The sequence below is a fragment of the Sordaria macrospora genome, chromosome 1 (genome assembly GCF_033870435.1).
Source record: "Sordaria macrospora chromosome 1, complete sequence".
NCBI lineage: Eukaryota > Fungi > Ascomycota > Sordariomycetes > Sordariales > Sordariaceae > Sordaria > Sordaria macrospora.
The window spans coordinates 2,946,961-2,971,409 of NC_089371.1; the positions used below are offsets into that span (position 1 = coordinate 2,946,961).

The 24,449-nt window shown below is 52.9% G+C and overlaps 11 protein-coding genes across 11 annotated transcripts; 4 read left to right on the forward strand and 7 right to left on the reverse strand.

The window, feature by feature from the left end:
• Positions 1–143: 143 nt before the first annotated feature.
• On the reverse strand, positions 144–4,397 carry SMAC4_05768 (uncharacterized protein; the record flags this gene model as incomplete). The annotated part of the gene is made up of 5 exons (XM_066090338.1): positions 144–1,363; positions 1,523–2,637; positions 2,702–3,626; positions 3,713–4,190; positions 4,311–4,397. 5 exons carry the CDS (start codon positions 4,395–4,397, stop codon positions 144–146), a joined length of 3,825 nt encoding a protein of 1,274 aa, XP_065945607.1.
• Positions 4,398–5,239: 842 nt separating this feature from the next.
• SMAC4_05767 (uncharacterized protein) lies at positions 5,240–6,129 on the reverse strand. Its single transcript, XM_003346182.2, has 3 exons — positions 6,030–6,129; positions 5,640–5,945; positions 5,240–5,569 (listed from the first exon to the last, which is right to left on the reverse strand). The coding sequence occupies exons 1-3, from the start codon at positions 6,039–6,041 to the stop codon at positions 5,480–5,482; spliced, it is 408 nt and encodes a 135-aa protein (XP_003346230.1). The 5' UTR covers positions 6,042–6,129; the 3' UTR covers positions 5,240–5,479.
• A 1,653-nt stretch (positions 6,130–7,782) lies between these two features.
• On the forward strand, positions 7,783–8,777 carry SMAC4_05766 (uncharacterized protein). The gene is made up of 2 exons (XM_003346181.3): positions 7,783–8,172; positions 8,235–8,777. The coding sequence occupies exons 1-2, from the start codon at positions 7,849–7,851 to the stop codon at positions 8,349–8,351; spliced, it is 441 nt and encodes a 146-aa protein (XP_003346229.2). The 5' UTR covers positions 7,783–7,848; the 3' UTR covers positions 8,352–8,777.
• Positions 8,778–9,040: 263 nt separating this feature from the next.
• Positions 9,041–11,149, forward strand: SMAC4_05765 (uncharacterized protein). Its single transcript, XM_024655303.2, has 3 exons — positions 9,041–9,171; positions 9,281–9,633; positions 9,720–11,149. Exons 2-3 carry the CDS (start codon positions 9,365–9,367, stop codon positions 10,870–10,872), a joined length of 1,422 nt encoding a protein of 473 aa, XP_024511204.1. The 5' UTR covers positions 9,041–9,171; positions 9,281–9,364; the 3' UTR covers positions 10,873–11,149.
• A 90-nt stretch (positions 11,150–11,239) lies between these two features.
• Positions 11,240–12,388, reverse strand: SMAC4_12799 (uncharacterized protein). Its single transcript, XM_024655302.2, has 2 exons — positions 12,117–12,388; positions 11,240–12,062 (listed from the first exon to the last, which is right to left on the reverse strand). Exons 1-2 carry the CDS (start codon positions 12,186–12,188, stop codon positions 11,967–11,969), a joined length of 168 nt encoding a protein of 55 aa, XP_024511203.1. The 5' UTR covers positions 12,189–12,388; the 3' UTR covers positions 11,240–11,966.
• Positions 12,389–14,388: 2,000 nt separating this feature from the next.
• Positions 14,389–15,809, forward strand: SMAC4_05764 (uncharacterized protein). Its single transcript, XM_003346179.2, has 3 exons — positions 14,389–14,634; positions 14,745–14,983; positions 15,047–15,809. The coding sequence occupies exons 1-3, from the start codon at positions 14,614–14,616 to the stop codon at positions 15,423–15,425; spliced, it is 639 nt and encodes a 212-aa protein (XP_003346227.1). The 5' UTR covers positions 14,389–14,613; the 3' UTR covers positions 15,426–15,809.
• A 136-nt stretch (positions 15,810–15,945) lies between these two features.
• Positions 15,946–17,965, reverse strand: SMAC4_05763 (uncharacterized protein; the record flags this gene model as incomplete). The annotated part of the gene is made up of 2 exons (XM_003346178.2): positions 15,946–17,106; positions 17,192–17,965. The coding sequence occupies 2 exons, from the start codon at positions 17,963–17,965 to the stop codon at positions 15,946–15,948; spliced, it is 1,935 nt and encodes a 644-aa protein (XP_003346226.2).
• A 302-nt stretch (positions 17,966–18,267) lies between these two features.
• On the reverse strand, positions 18,268–20,784 carry SMAC4_05762 (uncharacterized protein). The gene is made up of 3 exons (XM_003346177.2): positions 19,691–20,784; positions 19,487–19,622; positions 18,268–19,219 (listed from the first exon to the last, which is right to left on the reverse strand). The coding sequence occupies exons 1-3, from the start codon at positions 19,797–19,799 to the stop codon at positions 18,676–18,678; spliced, it is 789 nt and encodes a 262-aa protein (XP_003346225.1). The 5' UTR covers positions 19,800–20,784; the 3' UTR covers positions 18,268–18,675.
• Positions 20,785–21,108: 324 nt separating this feature from the next.
• SMAC4_05761 (uncharacterized protein) lies at positions 21,109–22,029 on the forward strand. Its single transcript, XM_003346176.2, has 4 exons — positions 21,109–21,253; positions 21,358–21,432; positions 21,523–21,593; positions 21,721–22,029. Exons 1-4 carry the CDS (start codon positions 21,239–21,241, stop codon positions 21,800–21,802), a joined length of 243 nt encoding a protein of 80 aa, XP_003346224.1. The 5' UTR covers positions 21,109–21,238; the 3' UTR covers positions 21,803–22,029.
• A 93-nt stretch (positions 22,030–22,122) lies between these two features.
• SMAC4_05760 (uncharacterized protein) lies at positions 22,123–23,628 on the reverse strand (the record flags this gene model as incomplete). The annotated part of the gene is made up of 3 exons (XM_024655301.2): positions 22,123–22,809; positions 22,928–23,346; positions 23,429–23,628. The coding sequence occupies 3 exons, from the start codon at positions 23,626–23,628 to the stop codon at positions 22,247–22,249; spliced, it is 1,182 nt and encodes a 393-aa protein (XP_024511202.1). The 3' UTR covers positions 22,123–22,246.
• Positions 23,629–24,026: 398 nt separating this feature from the next.
• Positions 24,027–24,381, reverse strand: SMAC4_05759 (uncharacterized protein; the record flags this gene model as incomplete). The annotated part of the gene is made up of 2 exons (XM_003346174.1): positions 24,027–24,255; positions 24,305–24,381. The coding sequence occupies 2 exons, from the start codon at positions 24,379–24,381 to the stop codon at positions 24,027–24,029; spliced, it is 306 nt and encodes a 101-aa protein (XP_003346222.1).
• Positions 24,382–24,449: the final 68 nt, after the last annotated feature.

The window sequence follows — 24,449 nt, forward strand, 5'->3', positions numbered from 1 at the left end:
GAATGAACAGACCAGAGAAAAGAATGACTGTGCAAGCCTCCTGTGAAGTCGGACGACGAAGCCTCCTAACGCAACCGCTGGATGTGGCCGCGGATTTTGTTCCTCCATCAGTTCTGTAAACCCAAGCGGCAGCAGGGTGCGACTTAAGGTGAAGCAGGTGGAGTGCTCTCAGGAGGCGTCTTCTCTCCTGATGATAGGGAAGACTTGGCGGTGTGGTAGCTGGCAGTGGTATACTGACTCTCAGTCATCGACACAAACGATGAACCCGACGGCTTCTTCGAACCAGCGCCTCTCTGATGTGCATAAATATCCTCTCCGAGACCGATTGTCTCCATGGTATCCTTAAACGCCACTCTGGATGGGGTAGGCAAGCCGTACTTAGTCACCGTATCAACCGCTGGGGCCGGCTCTATTATGACCTGAGGCGGCGCCGGCGTCGTTGAGCGCTTGATGGAGGTGTTAGCCACAGTAGGCCGTTTGGTCGGACTCCAGACCTCCCCTGAAGGGGCGCGTGGCCAGGGGTTGAAGCCTACGTCGAGGTTGCCGAAGCTACCGTGTATCTTCTTTCTGGTTTGTTCCTTTGTCGCTTCTTGTTGGAGCTTTGGCGAGTTCGCAGGAGCAATGTTGCACAAACTCTTGCCTCCCCTAACGTTGTTGTCTGGGGCCCATTCTTCGGGTATGTCGACGTCTTGTGGCGGTGCGAAAATATCCCTGATGGCTGGCTTGTAGCGCTGCCGGAAGACGTGAAGAGAGCCACCGGCATCAGCACGATATGGCTTTGTTGTGATAACAGAGGAGATAGACTCGCCTTTGCCAATGACTGCTGTAGTTTCGAGAGTATCGGCACTCTCAACGGGAGCGCACTCAGTAGGGGCAGTCGAGACAGGGGCGCTCTCAGCCGGGATGCTCTCGACAGGAGCACTGGGGATGTCGGAAGTCTGCTCGACGAGACTCAGTCCTCTCTTCGCAGGCTTCTTCTTGTTTTTTTTGGCCGCCTTCTTGGGAGGCCCATCATCCTGCGCGGCCTGTATCGTCTTGCTCTTAACAACATCTGGCGCCGGTTGTGACTCCTCTTTTATAACCTGACTAGTGTCCACCAGGTTCGCTAACTCTCCCACAGTGTTCTGAGAGGATGCATTCTGCGCAGCGCTATTATCTTTTTTCTTCTTTTTGTTGACCTTCCCCCTGCCCTTTCCGTTCCCGGGCACCTTCGGTTCCTTGTCTGCTTCCTGAAGCTCTGCCGTGGGTGGGACAACATCTGCCGGGCCCGAGTTTCTCTCCGACGCTTCCTCCTGGGTGACTGGTGCTTGTGCAAGCCACTGAGACGGCAAAGCTTGCCTACCGGCCGGTTTATGGCGTATCACTGTTCCAGTAATGTCTCCCCCGGTTAGTTTGTGCCGAACAACTGTTCCAGTAATCTCGTCTGAGCCTTGATCTTTGGAAGTTTGAAGTTGCTCATCTGATCCCGACCTCTTCGACGTCTTCTAATCGCCGACGATGTGGGTTTCATGATGTTCTCTGCCTTCCTGGTTGATTTCAGCCTGATCTTCTTCGCCGTTCGAGTCTTGCTGTGAAGCGGAGGCTCTCTCTTGCTCGAGTTGAATTTCCTCCGATGTCCTACCAGATGAAGGTAGCCTCACCGGAATCCCGTGGGAGATAGGTGAGTTGGAGTTCCTTGAGGATGATGACCCCTCCAGTTGCAGTACGTGCACTTCGGCAGGTTCCTTAGTTTGCGCACGTGAACCTTCTCTTTGGGGATGCTCGACGTGCGACTGTCCGGGCTGAGTTGATGGCTGATTGGCCATCTGCTCCGCCCATGCTCCTGCCGGTGCTCCCGTCGACGGACCTGCCAACGACCCCCGAGGCTGACCAGGATGGATGGGAATATGCCAATTGTGACGAGGGCCACCAGGATGAGGTACATGCGGGGTTTTTTCGGGCCAAGGGGTATAGACCATCGGCATCATAGGCTGATTATGGACAGTTGGGACCCCCGGACCTGGTGGCCACGGATAATTTCTGGGCGGTCCTGGAAAGTGTGGCGGTGACACTACCGGTGGCACTGTCGGTGGGCCGCTGCCAAAGGGGGGCGGTTGGGGATATGTAGGCACAAAGTGGCTAGGACTGGCGTAAGGGACATGAGCAGGGCGGAAAGGGACGGGTTGCCCGTGAGCAGACATGCTGTAGGCCGAAGGAGCATGGCAATGAGGATGAGGCGGATGAGGCGGATGAGGGAGATGAGGGGGATGAGGCAGGTGAGGGTGGTGGTGTGGGTGAGGCGGATGATGGGAGATCATATTATTGAAGTTCCTCGGATTTCCTCCGACAAAGGGATCAGCCTCTGGCATAGGTGAGTTCTTCGAAGAGTTTCGCACATTGTGCAAATGGGCTGAACCGCCACTGCCAAGATCACCAGCCCTTGGGCCAGAAGTAGCAGGAGGTGTGCGCTCCTGAAGCTGTGCAGGTCCCTTGGTAAGTTGTGGGCCAGTTCCAGCCGCGCGTTGCTGGGGTTGAGACCGCCAGTGTTTGCTGACCCAGGGGTGCTCGAGCTGCAGACGGAGATCGTCGGTGCCGACTTCAATTCGGGCACCATTGCCCATGTGCACGGCTGTCACCGCATCTTCTTCGTTCCGGAAACTAAACCACGAGTCAGCGTGAGTCTTTAAGGGTTTCCATGTGTTTCAAGGTTGCAGATACTCACGTAATATATGCAACCATCTTGTCATGGCTATAGCTTGATGATGCTCTGCAGCCTTCCAAGACTCCGAATTGACACATATAATCCTCGATGGCTTTCAATTCGGTCGGCGTGAATGTTGTTCTTTGGCCAAGGCGAGCACGGACACTGCGGTTCTTCCTTTCACAAGTAGGACACTCACAGTGTTCCCAGATGGCCTCATAACCCCCTTTCCCAAGGTTAGCACAACGTGGAAGAGAGTTGGCTGCTGCTTGGCGCAGTGGTGTGCAGTGGTTGCCCGGGTTCGAAGTTTGAAGGGTGCTGGCTTTGCTGCTCCCTTGAGACTGTTTATTGTGCTGCCTGATTGGGCCGTGTATGGGGTCGTTCCGTGAGTGAGACCATCCGTTCTTGGCCTTCTGTTCGGCTCCCTTCTTCTTCTTCTGATGGCCTTTCGCTTGGGTCACCGAGGCAGGCTGATTGGGAAGATGACCGGAAGTATTCTGCTCACGAGTCTCATTGGGCGGGTTGGCGCTTCCAAGCTGAGATTGGCTTGGGAGGACATTTCCGGTATGGGGTACCTCAGTAACAGTAGCAGAGGGCTTGGATGGAGCCGGCATTGGCTGCAAGGCTCTGTTGGGAAGACGAGAAGGACCTGCAATTCCCGTCTCAACTTGGAGCTTGCTGAGCTCAGACTCCGGGATTGGGCCTGACTTTGATGGCTTGTGTTGTACTTTGTTCGCCCTTTGGACATGCTCGTTGATGGCTTGAGTCTCGACCTTGCTGGCAGCAGGTAGGTCGCAAAGGTCCGCTGAGCTTCGTGTAATCAAGGGGATAAAGTCAGGGGCCGTGGCTTGGATTGATGCTGACGACGTAGAGCGCACGACGGGCGGATGAGCCGCCGCCAACGAGGAACGGACGGAACGAGGAGGAGACCATGTTATGGGGGCGCCTACAAGGAGTTAGTTGGATAGCTTCGTCTCACGCTGAGCTATCGGAGGAAGAAGACCAGGAGGCAGCAGTGATGTGTGAACTTACCTTGACCTTCAAGTTGAAGTGTATCCTCCGGAGGGCTAGTGGCCACAATGGCCGGAGCAACTAGTACGGCTGTACCTGCGGAGGCCACGGCCACGATCTCCAGGTTGCGATAATAGTCATACCAATATTTCAGCACGCCACAGAGGAAGACTACGTATTCTTCCGGGAAAGGAGTATTGGGGGCGTGGATGTTGTACCAGTCAGAAGGGTCGAAGACCGAACGGATATCCTGGATGGTATCCCAAAGACTCAGCTTGTAGCGATTTTGCTCCCAGGTGAGCCACTTTTCAACCCATATGCAGACTTCATTCTCTTTGAGGAGTCGCAAGATCACCTTATGGAGATTAGAAGCGCCTTTGCACCACAGATCGATAGGGTGGAAGTACTGGTGAAGGTCCTCCCAGTGACAGGGGGCAGTCATGCCTTCGACAGCATCGGTGTGAAGCCTGCGAATTACTGCTGCAGCTTCCTCGACCTTCTGCGGAGACCAGTCGCGTAGTGTGCCACGATCGGGCAAAGAATGGTTAAGAGCAGGCTCGCCTGCATGTACCGAAAAAGCGCATCTCGACCCGAACGGCAAGTACGTGTACAAACTAACCTTTGGGTTCTCGGTGATTAGGGTGGGGGTTGGCATCGTGTCGGATGTGAGCACGAGAACACCTTCGCGAGTGGCGTGTCGAGCCATGTTCTTGAAGAGGGGTGGTAGGCTGGATGGTGATATACCGCAAGTTTGGCTTTTGGGCGACCTGGGCTAGACCGTGCTGTGACAAATAAGTAGACGTGCTGGCAAATAACCTTGTTTTCAAGTCAATCAGATGTGCAAAGGCCTTTGCCGACGAGCGAAAGTTGCTGGAAGGAGCTCGATCGAGCTCGGTGTTGGCGGGGTGACGGTTTGTGAAGAGCTGGTATGCGCTTCGCAAAGAAGGCTGCTGCAACGAGTTGATCAGAAGTGAGTATCTTTGTCGGTCAGTTTCTGGGACGGTAGAAAGTATCGTGGTCCTGTGTTGGTAGTGACCAGACAGAACGCGGGGTTGTGGAAGGATTTTATGGGAGGAAGAAAAAGGACGGGGAGAAATATCAGCGCTGGCAGTTTATATGCAAGGACTGCACAAGTGAATGGAAAACTGGTTTCGAGGTGAAGTGTTGTTGACCGGAAAGCGAGCGCAGCCGGAAAGCGAGGGGAGGCCGAGCTTTTGCCCCAATATTTTACCGGCAGACATATTCGTCGGACATGCTGCCAGCCAACTTTGCCATGCCCAATATTACCATGCCCGAATACGCAGAGGAACGCACCAAATCTGGGCAGGACGACAGCTTGAAACGGCCATCGAGTCCTTTCCTGCAAGCTCCTCTGCTGCCGTACTGCTTAACCATCTTCTCCTGCTTCTCCTTGTTGCCTATGGACCCGGACCTGACATTGTGCGGATGCGCGAAGTGGGGATACATTGATATCAATGCCGATACCTCTTCGTTCAAAGTTTGTTCACGACAATTTAGCCCCAATGGCGCTCACCATATCATAAAAGAGAACACAGGCAATCGTCCACTAGTATCGGACAGGTTTGCCCGGTTGATTGGAAAGACTTCTTTATGCTTCATTCAACCGCTTGGTGTTTATAAAGTAAAGGTGCCTCGGGGCGAGGAGGACGGACAACAATGCCGATTACATATTTACAGAACAGACATGGAGGAGAGGAGTATCTTCTGGACAACAACAGAACTGGAAAAGGGAAACGGAAAAAGAAGGCAGGACAATGCGCAGCAGTATTAGTTCTTCTTGGGGAGAGCCTCCAACATCTTGAGGATGGCGGACTCGTTGTCGCTTGTGAAGACCTTGCCGTTGTTCCAGTCAACCACCTACAATGCAAGGTAATCTGGTCAGTAAGCCGCCTTGGAATGTGCACAGGGCGGGAGGGGAGAGACGGACAATGGGCCTATTGAGGCTATCGGCGTTCTGCTTGAACTTCTTCAGGGCTTCTTCCTGATTCTGGGCATTGCTGATGATGGATGGAATGCCCGCCTTGCCGACATAGTCCAAGATGGTTGTGAGCTGTTCAGTGGTAGGGGCCTCCTCGGTGATGTTGAGCTCAAAGTCGGACTTCTTGGCAGGCGCGTTGTCGGAAACAGCAGCACCGGAGCCTGCAGCTTGCTTGAGAAGAGTGGCAATCCTGATGGAAGCCGGATTGCTCGCCTTGTGGAAAAGCGTGATGGCGTCAAGCACCTTGGGCTGGAGCTACATGAGCCAACAAGTTGAGTCAGCGCACTGTGGTTCCCGCCGCACTGCAGTTATTCCACAGTTGTACGTTGGGTCACTTACAAACTTGAACATTTTGGTATTGAAATGTGGTGGATTCGGGGTATAGAGTGAAAGATATATGTGAGAGGAGGCTGTTGATGATGTTCTTGATGATTGGTGATTAGTTGATGTGAAGTTGAATCGTTCGGGGGACGTCCGCGAATGGAAACCTGCGTTGCCCCGGCAGGCACACTTCTGAGCTGGGAGCTTGGGCCACGTTCTTAAGCCTCAGCTCGGATTGCCCAATCGGGATAAAATGTGGAGCTTTGCTGGCTCGCCTGGCAACCTCACCGACCCACATCGCACAGCCCTGCCGTACCTGTACACTAGTGTACTTGTACCTGAAGGCCCGCAACCCCAATATGTATCAAGCCATCCTCACCTTGAGGGCTTCCTTCCAGACATGATTCTGTTTTGTTATTTGTGGGCGAAGCGCAGGTAGTAAGTAGGGCTTTGCGTTATAGATGAACTTGCAGGGTAAACAACAAGAAACCATGATCTTGTATGCTCGTGTTCAGGTGCATTTCCCACGTTGGAGTCTTTAGGTTTGGGGTCACCTCTTTCAGCTGTTTGGGGAGAGCACATGGCGCTTGATATGGTAGCTACCTAGGCTCGCCAGGTATGTAACGCTGTTCTTCACCAACAAGCATGTTCCGCCTCACCAATGAATCCGCCCAGCTGTGGCAGCTCATAGCACGCACTCTTCGTCTACCGTCGACCCCGATACTTGCCTAAGTCTGTGCTGTCGGAGCATTTGTGCCTCTTCGTCGTGGAATGTCCATCAAACTGGCACGGCTGATTCCCTTTGATATGTAAACTTGCCTTCAGAGCAGAGATACAGAAGGAGTGCGTTTGTTCTTCTTTCTCCAAGTATATCAATATCATGGCCAGATTGATTCTGCCGTTTGCTCCCAATAAGTCATTGGAGTTTCATCTGGACTGCTCTACTCCCCAGACTCTATTCTTTGGACAATGGAGGGAAGATGCTGGACTGATACGGGTACCAATTCCGGAACTCTTTCCGCAGTCTCCTTTGCTTCATCCCGACCTTGACCCTCCACTTGAGAGTTGAGAGGTTCCTGGACTCTTTGGACAATGGCTTGGACAAGTTTGGACACCCCCACCCCACAAGTGGGATCTCCCGCAGGGCCCCGCCTGCCTAAACACAAAGTGCCTTGGCGCACCTCCTTCCGGATGTCCAAGCATTTTGGTCAAGGTGCTGACGGCAACAATGTTTATCTTAAAGGTATGCAACAGGTGTGTCTTGACAAGTTCCAGCTCAGCATTGGCTGTGATTGTTAATCGAAGCTTACCTTTTCATTCGTATAATTTGTTGAACGTTTTCAGGTCAAAAAAATGCCGTTTACGCAAACACTTTAGCGCACTTTGGCTTCCCCGCAATTACCAAGCGCCCTGTCGATCAATGACGTAAATGATAGGACCAAGAGCCAAAAGGCACAAAGGGGGGCACCAATGGCGCAAGACGACCGACGGCCCGATGTTGTCCGCCTGCCCGCTGTGGGCGTCGCATCATTACCATACCATAACTGTAATCCATCACCAAACCCATACATCCAGGCAACTGCCATCCACTGAGCTTCACATGATGGGCAGACCGCCCCATTTCGTGGGAGGTGAGCTGTGGAAGCTGAGTGGTCCTGACATGACGTACAGTCAGTGGACCCCATGACCAGACCAACGTCCTTTCCTTTGGTCGTCTTTTGGAGTTTGGAGTTTAGGTATAAGTAGAGGCAGGTAGCCGTGTAGTTGTCTTTTGTCTTTGCTCTGCATTCAAGTTTGAACAACATCAAAAACACCACAAGCCACCAGCATTTGTTTCATGTGCAATACTCCAGGATTCAGATTCCCTCCCAACGTACAGTTTCAGCAACACCCCAGCAGCAGAACATCTACCAGCAACATGAGCGGAAACTCGAACGTCGGAAACTCTCAGGTCTACGAGGCCGGTGACCAGCGCAATGTGAAGCAGTCCGAGATCGAGACCCCCGATCGCTACAACGAGGGCCAAGCCCACGCCCACAAGAATACCGACTCCAAGGACGAGAGGTCAATCAAGAACCGTCTGGCCGCCGCAGAGGCCGCCGACGACTCGCAACAGGACAGCAGAGAGACTCAGTTGCACAAGAAGGACCCAACACTTCCCGTACGTATATCTCTCCCCAACAACCAAGAGAAACGGTTAGGCTAACAGGTGAAATCCAACAGGCTAAGGAGCATGGCAACGAGCCATCCCGGGGTGCCAAGATCGACGCTCAGATCCAAGCAGAAGAGGAGGAGATCCTGAAGAAGAAGGGCGCGAGCTTGCCAGGACAAAAGAATTAAAGGGAAGACAACAGGAAAGAAAATGATATTTTGTTTGTTTTTGATGGGAACGAACGGACAACTGGGCATTGGCATTATTAGGGCATCGTCAGCATTGGGATAGGTACCTTACCGGCAAAGGTAACACAACGAACAACAGCGCTATGTTAAATCAACAACACGTTTCATGATACAAAGGCCACCTTATTTCCGCGTTGCCTTCCAGGTCCATGGGGCCAGTAACGGTTAGGGATTATGTGATGTTTGAACGACTGGGACTACGTGGTGGTGCAATGGACGTTTATGTATATCGCTGTCGTTTTTTCCTACCATTCCGCGTCACGCAAGATGTTGGCGGTCCTGATCTGGGTCGGCAATGTCAGCATTTAGTTGGACTTGAGGCTACACGTTGCCGGAAATTGAGGACAGTCTTTTGGTTCGACCTCTTAAAGTTCTTCGCTTTCAAGCAACCAACCGCTGGTTTGAAAAGTAAGCCCAACAAAGGTTTTGATTGCGTGTCTAGAGGGAGATCGACATGTTCATCGGGGAGGGGCGGCAGTCATGGCTACCGACACGAGGTAACCATCAAGGTACCCGTCCTAGCCATCAAGGTAACATCAACATGAAGAGCACATGATCGCGTGCCATAGCTACCTACAGGGGCTAAATCTTGGATACATAAACAGGAAGGTATGTGCCCCTTTTTCGTATGTTTACTTGCCCGAACTCTCCAGTCATATCTCAAGTTTCTGAACAGAGAAACAAGTCAATTGTATACACTGCAGCCCTTTTTCAAGACGGCCTCATACCGCACCGTTTTCGCAGTACCAAAAGAGCAAAGGTGGGGAAATATCCCAGCTACAAGCACCATTATGCACCAATCAACTCCTCCAATCCTCTCTTCAACACTTATCAAGTATACGCTCATCCAGCTAACTCTAACCCCCCAGACCTAGATCGAGGTTAAAGACCACCGCTCACCATAGCTCACCTCAACCCATCCAAGCCGATTCCACCTTGCCCATATTTTCGGGATGACCCTTCGCGTAATGCCACCCTCACCACCCAAAACCTTCACGGTGCACTCCTCCCTCCTTTTCGACCCCAAGCAAAAGGCCTTCCGGAAGAACATCTCGATAGAAATCGACCGAGACACCGGTTCCATAGCCAATGTCTACGAACGTAATGACGACGATGATGATGACTTCCAGCTTCTTGCCGGGGACATCGACCTGAGGGGAGCCAAGTGTGTGTTGCCCGGTTTGGTAGATAGTCATACGCATGTGTTTTTGCATTCGTACGTGTACGGCCCCCCTCTCCCGTCCCCATATCACGACCTACATTGAATTCACGTCCCCTGATGACATCCAATGCCCACGGGAACAACAGCGACCGCCCCTCGATAGAACAAATGCGCGACGCCTCCCCCGTCGAACGCATCCTCCGCGCCACCTCGCACGTCCGCGCCGCCTTGCTCGCGGGATTCACCACCTACCGCGACCTCGGCACCGAAGCCCTCGGCCCCGCCGACGCCCAGTTACGCGACTGCATTAACCGCGGCCTCGTCCCGGGGCCACGCATGTTCGTAGCCACGGACGCCTTAGCCTCCAACGGCTCCTACGAGATCCGGCGGGAGAACAAATCCCTTTCCGGCCCCCTGGGCCCCAGCAACATCCCCAGCAACGGGGGCTTACTGGTCCCCCGTGCCTCCGACCCATGCGACGGCGTAGATGGCGTCAGAGCGGGGGTGCGAAGGCGGGTCGGCGACGGCGCGGATATCATCAAGTTTTATGCGGATTACAGAAGGAAAGTAATGCGCTTCCCTGGCCCGGGAGTGTCGAATACTTCCAACCAGGCTATCTTGTTCCCGCCCGATGATCCGCGCAAGCGAAACCCTGCTGTGCCGCTTTTTGACCAGGACGAGATGGACGCCATTGTGCGCGAAGCGAAGCTCGCTGAATTACCGGTGGCCGCACACGCGGGCGAGACCAAAGCGGCGCTGATGGCGGCGAAGGCGGGCGTGACGACGATGGAACACATGTTTGAGGACTCGAATGGGTTGTTGGATGAAGTGCTCAAAGAGATGAAGAGGCAGGGGACGATTTGGGTGCCGACGCTGGCGACGGTGGAGAGCGCTGCGCCGCAGTTTATGGAGGATTGCCTTGCGGCTGTGAAAAAGGCGGTAAACGAGTACGGGGTGAGGGTGGTGACGGGGGGTGATACGGGGGTTATTGACCACGGCTTGAACGCGAGGGAGTTGGAACTGTTTGTGAAGGCGGGGATTAAGATCGAGGATGTGTTGGAAATGGCGACGGTGGGCGGGTGGGAGGCGTGTGGAGGAGAGCTGACGGGGTATCGGTTTGGCTGGTGGGAGAAGGGGTGTAGGGCGGATATCATTGCGTTGGATGCGGATCCGAGAGAGGATGGGAAGGCGCTGAGGAAGGTGGGGTTTGTGATGAAGGATGGTAAAGTGTGGAAGCGGGATGGACGAGCTGTTGATATGATCACTGTCCCGGAGTTTCCGCCGTCCATGGATGATTGAGGGTTGTGGTGAAAGGCCTGGCGTCAACTAAGGGTAGTACAAGGAGGTGATGGTATCACCGATTGTTTATGTCTGTTTGGTACCATATGCCGACATGCTGAGAAGAGGTGGCCTAGAACAGAGATAAGACTGTGTAGAGGGCAAGTAAATGTTGACGATGATGATGATGTTATCGCACTAGGTTGAGCTCACTTACAAGCATAACGTGCCTACTTCAGCCTGATAATGCTATGGGTTATGTTCGTTGTAAGCTATATATATCCAAAGAGGAAGTGTAGCATGTACATAACACATATCCGAGCTAATGCCACCGATATATGGATGGCGGGCCACAGTCGTGAGCAGTGCAAGAGTTTGTGTTGAATGGCAGCAATAAAACATTAATTCATAGGTAGTAGACTCCATAAACTCCCTCTAATGCGTTGCGGCGTTCACTATGCCAGACACATATGTGTCGGGCTATGCGATGAACAGGAAGGACAACATGCGCTGCCTGTTCTCATACCAGGTCGTTTTCTCTTATCCTCCTCCCCCCTCTCTCTATGCTGATGTTGGTGATTGATGAAATGTCTGAAATCCCAATTGGCTTCGGTATGTACAGAGCGGTTGCCGTTCACTTCCATCTAGCGTCTCGAGTAGTCGTCGGTGACTTGGTAATCGTAAAAAAAGATGGGTATTGTACGTGGTATATTAGTCGGTCAGAAGTGCGTATGTGTAGTGTGGTTGATAGTATACGGTGTGAGTATATACTTGGCCCCCGAGGTTGTCAAGGACACGGGCTGTTTTCGATTAGGTAAGAAGTGAGAGGCCGTCGGTGAGAACCGTCTCCATGGGCAAAGTTCATCGTATCGGGGTTTGCCGTTCATCCCGGTGTCGTCCTGTGTCTTGGTGGGGTCGCTGTCCCGGGATACGAGCGCAGGTGGGGCCGTGTGCCGGAAAAGGAATTGTCGAAAAACGTTGGACGGTGTTGGGTCTGGAAGCGAGGGTGGAGAATCGGAATGCTTCAAGACGTTCCGTGCTGTTGGGAATGAAGACGGTGATGATGTTTCGAACAGCCATGTTTGCGGTTACAGATTGCTCTTGAAACAACCCTTTCATGACGAGGCAATCACCACATCCCCAAGACACTTGCCGTAACTACAGCATGCCTCCTTAGGGAGGTCACCTCTGAGAATAGCATCGCGCTTGGCCTATGGCACGGAGTCAGCATATGCGTAGTTTATACTGGAGGAAGAATAACGTACATCTGGGCAGACAATGGGCCTTGCTGAGGCCATGGCGATGAGAGAGAAGACGGCGAGGAGCTGGAACTTCATTTTGACAGTTGAGAAGAGCGAGTGACTGAAGGATGCCTCCTGAGACAGGTATGGCCGATTCGATATATAGTGTATATATATAAGTTGGTCGGTTGGCCGAAAATAGCAGGGTTGCCTCGTATTATCGTGGGCCAACTTTTGCTGACGGTCGCTGTTGTTGGGAGTGGATGACGAGCGGGAACGAAAGATGGCTCGCTTTCTGGTGTGAGCGGAACAACGGATTTAAACTAGAGAAAAATGGGAACAGGTTTCTGGCAACACTTGCAAAAAGCTTTAAACTCTTTCTGAAGGGATCATGCATACCGGCGAGGTGGTCGGCGAGATATATACAAGTACCAAGTCCCCGTGGCCCCGTGGGTGCTAGGATCCCGGCCCGGCCTCGGGGGGGGGGGGGGGGGGGGGGGGGGGGGGGGAGAACATGGAAGAAAATCGAGGGCTGGTTTAGATGTGGACTTCCACGGTGGACCATTCCACATAATCCAATTGATGAAGATCGCCCAGGAGCCCAGCATGTACAGCGGATACCTCAGCACTTGCTGTTCCCTGCTTGCATTCAGGCACTTGAGTAGAATCCACGCCCCATCAAGGTGCCTTTTTTCGGGAATGGAGTCATGTGTTTTCTTCACCTGAAGAGACAAGAGGGTGTGGTGGGCATTTTTGGGGTTCGGTTTCCAGTTCAGGGTGCTGCATGGATGGGAGATGCATGCTGCTTCTCTCTCAGCGGGCCGCACTGCGGATTACAGCCGAATTTGGACAACTGGCTCCGACCTGCTTTTTGAGGCGCAGAAAGGATTCTCTCGTGAAGAATTCGTATGGATGACTGGCGAGCCGGCGGCGTTGGCTGTACTGTAGCCTATCAGTTGTGCTCGTCGAATGGTCCCCCATGGTCCCGACACTCTTCGTTCCCCGGGGTCGTATTCCTGATACCGATATGTACATGCGTACACCGCATTCCACGTACTGGTGCCTCATACGGCAGAGACGGAGATGCGGCGCGGGATGTGCTGCTCAGCAATCTGTATCAATATGAACAGAAAAGATCGGCGCAGGGAGCGATGAAGGGAAGAAAAAAAGAAAGAAAATACTGTTTTCATGCAACCGCATTCTGGCAATATCAAATGATTCTTGAATGACTCGCAAGTCCCCATATCTTTCGTGATCGGGCTCCCATCCCTATTCTGGCAGGTCGCTAACCTGAGAACTTCGAACAGGAAGGTCGGACGGGATCGTCAGTTCCCCAGATGACGGGATGGAAGATATGGAGAAGACGACGGCCCAGATATTATTTTGGAGGTGACGATGTGCAAAAGTCTTGACATGAAACACGCTGGCTTGAGCCGCGAGCGGGGGTTTAAAATGGATTTGGAGAATCGGAGTGGCTTCCAGGGCAGTCAGTCCCTCTGCACGCACTTTATCCCAGAGTAATTCGTCTCTCCTTCTCCTTGCTTTTGAGTCGCCGTTCGGCACTGCAAGGACAACAGCATCGGCATTTAAGATAAGATCTTTTCGTGCATGTGTCCTGGCTCTTCTTCAACTCACAACTTGAACAGAGGAGCAGAAACCCGATCAAAGGGTTTTGACCGATCATGCCAGGGGTAAACAAAAGAATCCCCGGCCAACTGGCCAACTCTCCCAGCTTTCAACTTGGAAAGCTAGCCGAGAGTGCCAAGCGACGGAAAATGAAATCATGCCGACAGCGGCCGAAGCACGGTAATGAGGGTTAGGGTTCACATGGCGGGGGCTCCCGAGTCTCTGAACTTCAAGTTTGCTTGGCAGTTGGCACTTGTTCTTTGCAGCGGAAGCACATGTCAGGAACTGTCAGCTTCCATAAAAAGAAGTGAGCTGAGCTGTGGAACTCATCTCGTTCCAGCCACAGCCAAGCTCGAACCCCCGATCAACAAAGAGGCTGAAAAGACGGCTGGGGATCCACGCTCAAGCCACAAGCAATGACGTTGATGATTTACAGACCCTGGCATTCCGGGCCTTCCCTGACGAAGCTCCTCAAAAACCAGCAGCAACAGCAACAGCTCACCTGCCAGTCGGACCAAACACGTCACACCTGTCCCGCCGACCTACACTACCCACTCAACGCACTGCCTGCACTGCCCACAGCAACCTGACGGGAAGCTTGCAAGCCCGCGCTGCCCAAGCCAAGCTCCAGATTGGCAGGAGACGGGCTCATTTCTTTGCTGTGACCTGTCGCCGTGTTTTCTGTTCTTATTTCTTCCTGCCTCGTAAACCTGCCGCCCTTCTTCACACCTAAACCTCCATTCTTCCCCCAAGCTTCGGCATCGTCGCCAAATCAACACCAAGAAACACCACTTCAAAGACAACAGTTGCGCAATCGGTCGCAATACCAAATCCACTTACTACACCTAAACACTGATCTGAACACGAGGGCGCGAGTCCCCCCACAACCGTCAAGATGACGCTTTACTACAGTTTGGTATGTGTTCAATCATGCCCTCCGCCGTCGTGACTGGCGCCATGTCGCTGGATAGGAAACAACACGACGATGGTCAATGGATAGAATTGGCTAACGCTTTCGCTTCGTAGGTCTTTATGCTCCTAGTAGCAGAGATGAGCATCTTCATGCTGCTCATCGTTCCTCTGCCATTCGCTATCCGCAGGAAGCTGTTCACCTTCATCTCCGAAAACCCAATCATAGCAAAGCTACAATACGGTTTAAAAATTACGTTCATATTCATCCTCATCCTGTTCATCGACAGCGTGAACAGAGTCTACCGCGTCCAGGTAGAGCTCGCCGCTGCCACCGATGCCTCCAAGGGTAACGCGTACGTAAACCTGCTGTTCTCCTTATCTTGAACGCACACAAAAAACTAACACAAGATCAACAGTGCTGCCATCATGGGTCACGAGCGTCTCGAGGTCCAGGCTCGCAAGTTTTACTCCCAGCGCAACATGTACCTCTGCGGTTTCACTCTCTTCCTCTCCTTGATCCTCAACCGCACCTACATCATGATTCTCGAGGTCCTCCGTCTCGAGGAGAAGCTCAAGAAGTTCGAGGGTACCGACAAGGACACCAAGCAGTCCGCGAAGCTCGCCATGGCCGGTGACCCTGGTGAGATCTCCCGCCTCAAGCGCGAGGTCCAGCTCCGTGACCAGGACATCGAGACCCTCAAGAAGCAGTCCGCCTCTCTCCACCGCGAGTATGACGAGCTTGCTGAGAAGTACGGCCGTACCCAGCAGGATGGTGTCCCCAAGAAGATGAAGTAAATCAACACTTCCGACTTGGTCGAACGGAAACGGACACACAAGTTCTTTTCGCAGCAAGACAAAATATTACAAGCACCACGCCGAGACCTCCATGCCGACGTAGTGTGGATCTCGAAGGGATAGATCATCAAAGGAGAAACAGAGGTGAAGGACAGCGGCGATTACCGTCGCTTTCATAGGAGTTGTGTGCACGATCATACAGTGGTGGAGAACCAACAGGGACGCTCGTTCGTTCGCGATCGAGCAGTTTGTCAGTGTAAAAGGAGTTTCATAGCTTTTCAAGGATACCGTGAGAATGTATTTCGGAAACTGCTACTTTCATACCCCAGGTGTCGAATTGGTTTCGGTTAGAAGAATGAGAATGAGCAGAACGTTTTCTTGATATTATGTCGGCCCAGCGAACTCTTGTCCATTCCATTTCTACCTAATTTGCATCAGCACCCATCTATGTAGTCTACCTAGTGTTACAAGCCTTATTTTATTCCCACAATCACAACACCGAACCCACACATAACACTCCTCATATCCTCCCACAATCATACAAATCAGGAAACAATATCCCATTAGCCATAGCCAACACCTCCCTCTCCGCCTCGGTTCTCGCCTCCTCCTCATCCCACGGCAACAGCCCCATGGTCCTCAACCCATCATCCCCGCCCGCATCATTAACATCCTGCACCCCTGCCCTGCCCATATGACTGCTCTCATCACCCGTACCACTCCCACATACACTACCGCCACTATAGCTACCACCACTATCACTTCGCAAATGACTAAATAGACCAAGTCCGTTCCCCGTGCTCCCCACCCCGCCGTACCCGTACCCATAAGTGCCGTAGTTCTTGTGTCCTTGGTGGAAAAGCGCTTGCCCGCCTCCACCAAAGTCGGGGCCGGGTTTGCCTAGCAGAAAGGCCTTGCGCTGGCGGGAGAGGTAGAGCGCGTTGGTTTGGGTTAGGGGGCAGCAGGGGAGGTAGAGGGACATTGTTTGTTTTATTTTGTGTGGGTTGAGGGTTAGGTTTGGGTTGTTGTTGCTGCTCCTTGTGGTCATGCTGTGGTTTCGTTGGTGCTGTTGTGGCTGGCTTGGTTGGTGGGGGTGGTGCTGGTGCTGGTGGTGCTGATTCTGGTAATCGGTTTGCGGTTGCGTTTGCGGCTGTTGCTGGTGCCGTCCCCGCCTCCTCCTCTCCCAAGGCCCATCAACAACATGAATTAGGTCCGGATGCCAAAGCACGTAATCACCGGGCTCCAACCGCGGGATGGTCACCAGACTGCGGTCCAGCTGCAGGTGCGGGTGCAAGGTCGGGTTGATGTCTTGGGCGTAGCTGGGAAGGGCGCCGTGGAGGATGGAGTTGTGGGGATGGTCGAAGAGCCAGGGTGATGATGGGTCTTCTCCACCTTCACCTTCACCGGCAACGGGGAAGGAGGAGGAGGAGGACGAGTTGAGGTTATAGGATGAAGAGGCCGGCGATGAAGAGGGCGAAGGAGAGAAGAAGGGTCGTAGGAGGAAATAAGCTGTGGCTAGCTGGGGCATGGGACAAACTTGGAGCGAGTCTGAATCTGAGTCCGAGTCTGGGGCATCGGAGGAGATGGGACTCATGGCTAGAAGTCCTTGGAACATGCGGAAGATGGAGCAAGAACCGGCGCCTTGATAGAGATCGCTTGTTACTTGGACACGGGAGGAGCTCTGGGGAGTAGTGCAAAGGGATGTTAGCAAAATTTCAAAGTGTCTCTGAAGAAAAGGGAAGAGAGGTAGGTTGGCCTACACGTACCTTCCAAGGATTATAATCCTCCCAGTGCCCATCGAAGATCTCCTTGTACGTCCCTGCATTTCCATACCCATCTGGCTCCCACCTTTCGACACTGCCACTGTCGACATGGGCGCTAGGGCTGGGTCGGCTTTCATCACCACCGCTGCCGCATGTCGTTGTGGTTGTGGCAGTAGTTCGGATCCGCACTCGATCGGCGTATGTGATGGGAAAGTTTGTGCTGACTTTGGCGTTGGGGTCTTTCGACTCCCATATTCCCATTGCGAACTTCTGCGCGGCTATGACATTGGGATGTGCCCTGGCTTTGATCTGGGCTGGACTCCAGTAGAGTTCGTAAAGCTGGGGGTCTTTTGTTGGCACTGCTCGCGTGCCTGGGTTCTGGCTGAGGTATTCGCTTGCTTCTTGCTTCCAGCTGGCTGCTGTCTCCTTGGGGATTACATTTCGTATGATAGCCACCCCTGATCTTCGTAGTTGGTTGCAGAACGCTTCCGAGTGTTTGGGGTCCGAGATGTTGGCAAAGTCGATTGTTGGTACCACCTTTGATCCCATGGAGGAGATATGATCAACCTCTTCTTCCAGCCTCTTTAGTAGTCTTTGCCATGATACTGTAAGTGCTGCTTCGTTGCCTGAAGCCAGTCTTTCCTTTACGAGTGTGAATCGTGGAGGTAGAGGAACGGGATCGGGGCACGAAAATGACTGCATTTCACCCTCTTTCTCCCAGTACACCTGGGCTACTGTGTTGGCAGTGGTAGGATATGACTGAAAAAAAATCGCCATGATGAATGATGGAAAGAAGTGGCATAAGGATGGGAGACATGAAGAAGAGAAGTAGAGGTTCTACACTGGTGAGTATATAGAGAGATGAGACAGTACCGGTGGAGGTATCCTCGAAGATGTCGGAAAGCATATCCGCCTCTGGACCGCACATTGTACTCCATGCACACGTCTGCCCACAGGGCAGCCTGTCTGGTTTCCATCGTGTACTTATGGAGGAGATACATGTCGCCGACGAACAGTATCTCTGGTCGAAGCAAGAGTGTAATGTTATCAAAAACCTTATCCACATCCGGTCGCTTCGCGAACCGACTTGGAGCAGGGGACCACAGCAGGGACCCATCCGCAGCTACGGCCCGTGAACGCCGAACACTCTCATCTCGTGGGACGTTACTAGCGTTTACCAATAGGGGAATCTCGAATGTCGAACCCACCTCCAATGGTGTTTCAATTTGGCATCCGAAGTTTGGTTTGGGTACCTTGGTGTCAACACCTCGTCTTTAAACAGATACCTAGTCACAGTACACATAAAGGCAGGGCTGAAAGAAGAACTTCCATGCACCCATACAACGTCGAGCTGTTTGCAGAATGCACTGCTGACCTTTCCGAGATCCGTGGTAGTGCGGCTTGGACTGGTGCTAAAGCCGGCCTAGCCTTCATGTCACTGCACTATCTAAGCCCCAGAGACCCCTTCTGGTGCCTCACATTCTCACCTAGGTGCGTCTTGTGCGTTTCGAGCGTCTCACGGATTGCTCAGGCTCTTTGGTATCGCCATCAGTGGCCTTCCTCTTGATCTTGGGGGGCGTCACCTTGGCAACGCTGCTGACCGGCGGCGTGGGATCAAGGGTAGCACTTGCGGCTGCTACATCCCCACTTTCTTGCTGCATAAGAACAAAAGCTACACGTTCAATGTCAATGGCTTTGACTCCAAGCCGTTGAGATAGCGCTCGAGATTTGTCGCACAAGGAGTCGTATTCCTTGACGTTATACTTGAGGGGCACCTTATTACCGTCTCCGCAGAGCCAGTAGAAGGCCTCATCGGCGAAGAAGATAACATGATCTGAATCATGCACCGCCAGGAGCAATGACGCAGTAGCCGGGCCGATACCTTTTAGCTTGGTCAGGATACCTAGGGCTCCGGATATGTCTGACTTGTCCCGATACAGCTTGATGGCATCTTGTACGGTTGTCTGAACCAGATCGGGGTCATTGGACGACACGAGTTTCATCAGGGTTGGGCGGAACTTGCCATGACGACTAGAACAAAGTCAGCGGCTTGCAAAGTGACATTGGAGGACAGAAGGCAGGTATTATTAAAGTGCTTCTTTCGGTAATCTCGCTCACCAGCGCCCTAGTGGGGGCATGTGAAGCGAGCTCAATGAGATGGTGTTCGCAAGCCACTAAAAACGGCTGCGGCTCTCCTTCTACCGACAGCTTGCAGGAAGACGGTAGATGTTGTTGCCCTTGGAGTTTCAGGGATGTCTGGACGGGTGGCAGGGAAATAAATTCGAAAGGGGGACTTACAGCTTCCATTCGACCAAGGTCTTGACCTCATCAATCCCCATGGATTTAGTGCCTGCCTTTTCGGGACCAAAGGCTCTGACTGCTTCGTCATAGCGGTACTCATCTAACTCTGCCAGTGTCTTTTGGCCTGGTTTGGCTATTTCAAGGGGATCAGACAGGGGGCCATAGCCATGGGGGTTGAAGATTTGAGCGGAGACGCCGTACCTCCTTTGTCCTGCGAGATGGCTTGGATGCAGGCGGGATATCTTCTGAGCACTTCATTGAAGGCACTGAGGGAGATTTTGGCTGCAGAGAGGGGAGTTGGTTTGGCCATTGCGGCTCTTCGTCGTTGGTGCGGCCAAGCTGTGATGCCGCAGAAGGGGGTCACAGTGACTTGCAAGTGACACTGCAGCACTCAACCGTCTTTGTGAAAGTCGACAAGCGGTTCGAATTCTGTGATGTTTGGGAGTCGATCAAGAGCGGATGAAGGGTCTAGTTCTGGAAAGGCCGTCTCAGCGAGGTCCCATTGCGCATGTTCAGCGGTCCACGTTTGCGACATGGCGAGTCTGGGTCGATGCGACGGCATGGGAATCGGGAGCTCGTCCCGTCAATACGAGGACGGCGAGCATCCTGCGCAGACGAGGGCAAGCGAGCCTTTCGGCGGCTTTTCTAGGGACTGTCGGTCCCGTCTCTGTTGAGAGCGACCAGACCGGACCTAATGGAGAAGATGCCTCGGCGGACGGGGCCGGTTGGTTCGTGTTCTTGACCGAGCCTGCGAACCGAGAGGTGTAGATGCCAAGTAGAAGCTGGGTGTAACCTTATGCCCGAAACCCTCCCCTGAGTTCAGTGAGTATTATGAAGTCACTTACAGAAACTGACGGGCGGTCCCGTCGGAGGCGTCGGGCAGATATCGATCAAAGCATGCAGCGGGAGACGGCCCTGAAAGTAATGTGCAATCTCGGATGGCCGATAGCTGGATAGAGGATTGGACAAGAAGAAGGGATGTTGAGGCAGAATAAAGGACGCTGGCCTCCCATATGAGAAAGTAAATAAATACCTGCAGTCGTTCAAGGGAGCATCATCCGCCAATGTTGCTGCCAAGACTTTCGCTTGACGGGCTCTTGCTGCCTCTACTTCAAGTGCATCACTCCCGTGCTTTCCTTCCTTCCAGTTCACAAAAAGCAAAGAAAATGGACGGATTGGAGCAGTTTAATGTCCATTTGGATACTTAGAGGTAGCTCTAGGAGGTTTTAAAGGGACACTTGGAGTTGTAAATAGACAACGGAACAAGGTATAGATAGGACGGACGTGATAGTGCGCTCGACTGCTCAAAGACCAGCGGCGATCTCTTCAGAAGATCGAACTGTCTAGTTCTTGGTCAGTGCGCTGCTTCTACTGTACCCGCCTCTGTTGTTGTCGACCACGGGAGGTCGGCTCTTGTGACAGTGGGTAATATTTCGTAATATACCTTATGTATCTGGAAGAGGCAGGCGGTGGACGCTTTATCACAGCCAACATTGCCGAAAGTCTCGAAATCAGCTGAAAGCCATCTTACGAGGCCGCCAAAGACTGTAATTTTCTCGCGCCACTTTGATGGGACGAGGCCCATGATAAATTCGGACGACGTTCTGGCTGGGAATATTTCCTAACCTCGCTGCTGACCCTTTCTCTCGTTGCACACTCCTCTCCGCCATTTCTTTTTCTCGCTCTCCACCTCGCTTTACCACCTCATCTTTAATTTTTCCAACCAACAACTAACCAACCACAAACAAAATGGGTGGCGGTAACGTACGTTACATACATACCTTGCTTACCTCCGAAACTTCACGATCGACGATGATCACCACCTTGCTGGACAAGGTCAACTAACACGGTGTTTTCTCGGTAAATAGGGAGCCAAGGCTGCGCAGAAGCGCGAGCGCAATGCGAAGAACGCTGCTGCTGGTCCTAAGTCTCAGCTTAAGACTGTACGTCGTGTCCCTTTCTCCACGAACAAGATATTCCTTCGTCGAGCCGAAAAATGGCCGTTCCGTTCGCTAACACAAATTCTTCTCCAGAACGCTGCTGCCATGAACATCATTTGCCAGACCTGCAGGGCCACTTTCCTGTCGACCTCGCGCGCCAAGGCGTAAGCAAAAACCCCCCCGGATATTCATCCTAGACCTCGTCGTCGCATTTCTCGCCTAGTCACAATTCGAGATGCCTACCGATTCTCCCTACCGTATATACCCAAACTGACCTCGACGCTTCTGCAGTCTCGATGAGCACGCTCAGAACAAGCACAGCAAGACGCTGGCGGACTGCTTCCCCGGCTTCGTCGAGCAGCCCAAGAAATAAATGCGCATTATACAAAGTTCCACCGAACGAACGATCCGTGACGATCCGAAATCCGATATTTGGGAGCGTGGAATCAAAATGATGGAGCGCGAAGAGGCAAAAGAAAAAATGCTGGACGGGGAACAAGGAAAAAAAACGAACGTCCTAAGCAAACCAGACGGGAGTGATTTACAGCACAAATGGCGATGCATCAAAGCGGGTGGGATAAGGCGTATTACAATGAGTTTGACATTAATAAAAAGAGAGAGGTCTGAACATACCCCGATCCGTCCGACAGGCTCCCGAGGGATCAATCATGAGACAAAACGCAGTTGGACTATTTACATAAATTCTTCGCGCCTTCTTGACGCCTTGCAGACGGTAACACGCTGGATATAACCGCCTGCCATTCCCTTCCCCCATACCTGCTTTTCCCATCCAACACTGGAACCAGAAATCCTTTCACTAATGCGCCTCAACAGCTTTGCCCTCCGGCGACACGACAGCCGCATTTACCGGAGGACTGGCCGCCGCCGCCGCCGCCCTAGCTTGCTCCTCCCTCAAACTCTTCAAGATCTCCAGATACCACCTCTCCCCGACATCCGGATGACTCTTGACGCGGTTCCTCAACGTCGCCTCGCCCAGGGTAGTCGCGACGCCTCCCTTTCGGAAGGTAAACTCGACATCATCCAATCTCTGCCCGCCGTTCGCCTCCAGCACCCTCCTGCGCTGCTCCTTGACGTGCTCGGGCACCTGCCCGACACCGACCTTTTCCAAATCGTCAAAGGTGGTGTCCCCCCGCACGCCCTGGAAGAAGGGGATGGAGAAGCGCGCTCCCTGGCCCACGGCAGGGGAGAGGACCCGGTGCGTGGTGCTCACGCAGACGCCTTGTGTGAGGGCTTCGAGACCTTGACCTATGGCGACAACCAAGGTGCCAGGGATGGGCGGGCAGTCAATCCATTCACCGCGTATGTTTTGGACTTGCAGGCCGCGGTGGTGGGAGGCTTGGAGGAGGTAGGATGATAGCACTGTGGTGAAGGGGGAAAAGGGTGTTAGGTTAGTACGTCTGTTTACGTCTCTGTAGGAGGAGGGGGAATCAAAAAGGGGTAAAGGGGAAAGAGGAAAGGGAGGGAGAGAAAGACATACTACTATCCTTATGTGGCCCCACGCCCTGATTCCCTTCTTTACCTTCCTTACCCAACGTTCCCACATCCGGGTACTTGACAATCTTGAGCTTGTGCTGCTGGTCCTTATCAAAGTACTTGTTGAACGCGTCGGCGGGGAGCTCGATCGCTTCGGCGATCAGGCTGGTAAAATAGATGGAGATGTCGCCCATATTCTTCATGTAGTCGGTGAACGTCTGGCGGAAGGATGGGAGCACATCCGATGATGGCCACTGGTTGGGTGCTAGCAGGTTGTAGTGCAACGGCGCGCCGGGCTCGGGTAGGGGGTGCTCGGTGGACAGGTCGATCTGTTCGCGGTGGTCGATGGCGCCGGCGGTGATCTCGGCGGACAGACGGGAGTAGCCGAGGAAGGAGGGTGCATTTTTCATCTCGATCCTGAGTCTGTTCACACCAAATAGCGTTTTGGTTAGGTTCCCTGCTGTGTCCATATCAAAAATCATGATAGCAAAAACTGAACGCTTACTTTTCCTCTTCTGGGATATCAAAGAAGCTCTTCCCTTCTCGAATGACCTGGTCAAACACCTCCTGTGGAATACCGACATTCTTGAGATATAAGAAGCCCACTTCCATAAGGGCGTGTCTGAGGTCTGCGAGGAAAGCCGGCTTGGTAGCCGGGTCCTTGGCCAGAGACAGATCTAGAACTGGGATGGATGTGAAAGACATTTTACGAGTTGCTCGAGGTTGAAGAGGACAAGATCAAAAGCAGGCCCTGATTATCAAGTCGTCCCAGGGTCCAAGTGCCGCAATATGGATGGTGGTGATGGACTGGTAGTCAAAGCGGCTGAAAGAGATCGTCGTCTGATGTCCTTCCCCTCACAAAAGGCGGGATGAGATGTAGTTGGAGGTCCTTCCGAGGCTTGGAAAGGCAGAACGCTTTTGGTGGATTGGATTGTTGCAGAGAAATTGCAAAAGTATGAAATTGATAAAAAGTTACAGTTCCCAAACAACACGAAAACATCTAGCTTTTTATATTAGCCCAAAGCAATTTGCAGTGTGCAGCTCCAGTTCTAAGCTACATGACCTGATATCCTAATGGTTCCCAATGCTATTATCGGAGGAGTCTAAAAATGGCGTAATCGGTCGCCATCGGAGCGTGCCGTAAATGCCCCACAGCAACGGCCCAGACTAATGCGGGGCAGCTGCCCCCCAGGGTAAGGGTCCCCGGGCTTGCACGCGTAAACCTGCCGAGGATTCCGACCTTCCTCATCGTCGTCGTCGTCGTCGTCGTCATCGTCCATGTCGAGGGACGAAAGACCCATTTCCTTGCTGCCATGATGGGGCGGCGCGGCACTGTTTTTGATGTGGCTGCCAGTATGGCTCCCTCCTATCTTGGTCATACCCAGCGCCGCGAAGGTCAGACTCCACAACCTTATGACTGACTCCTGATGCCATCAGCCTTGAAGCCTTCAAAGACATGATGGGCAGATGCCCAGGGGATACGATGAAACTCCCCATTGTTGACACTGCGCACTAGCGGTTTCGCC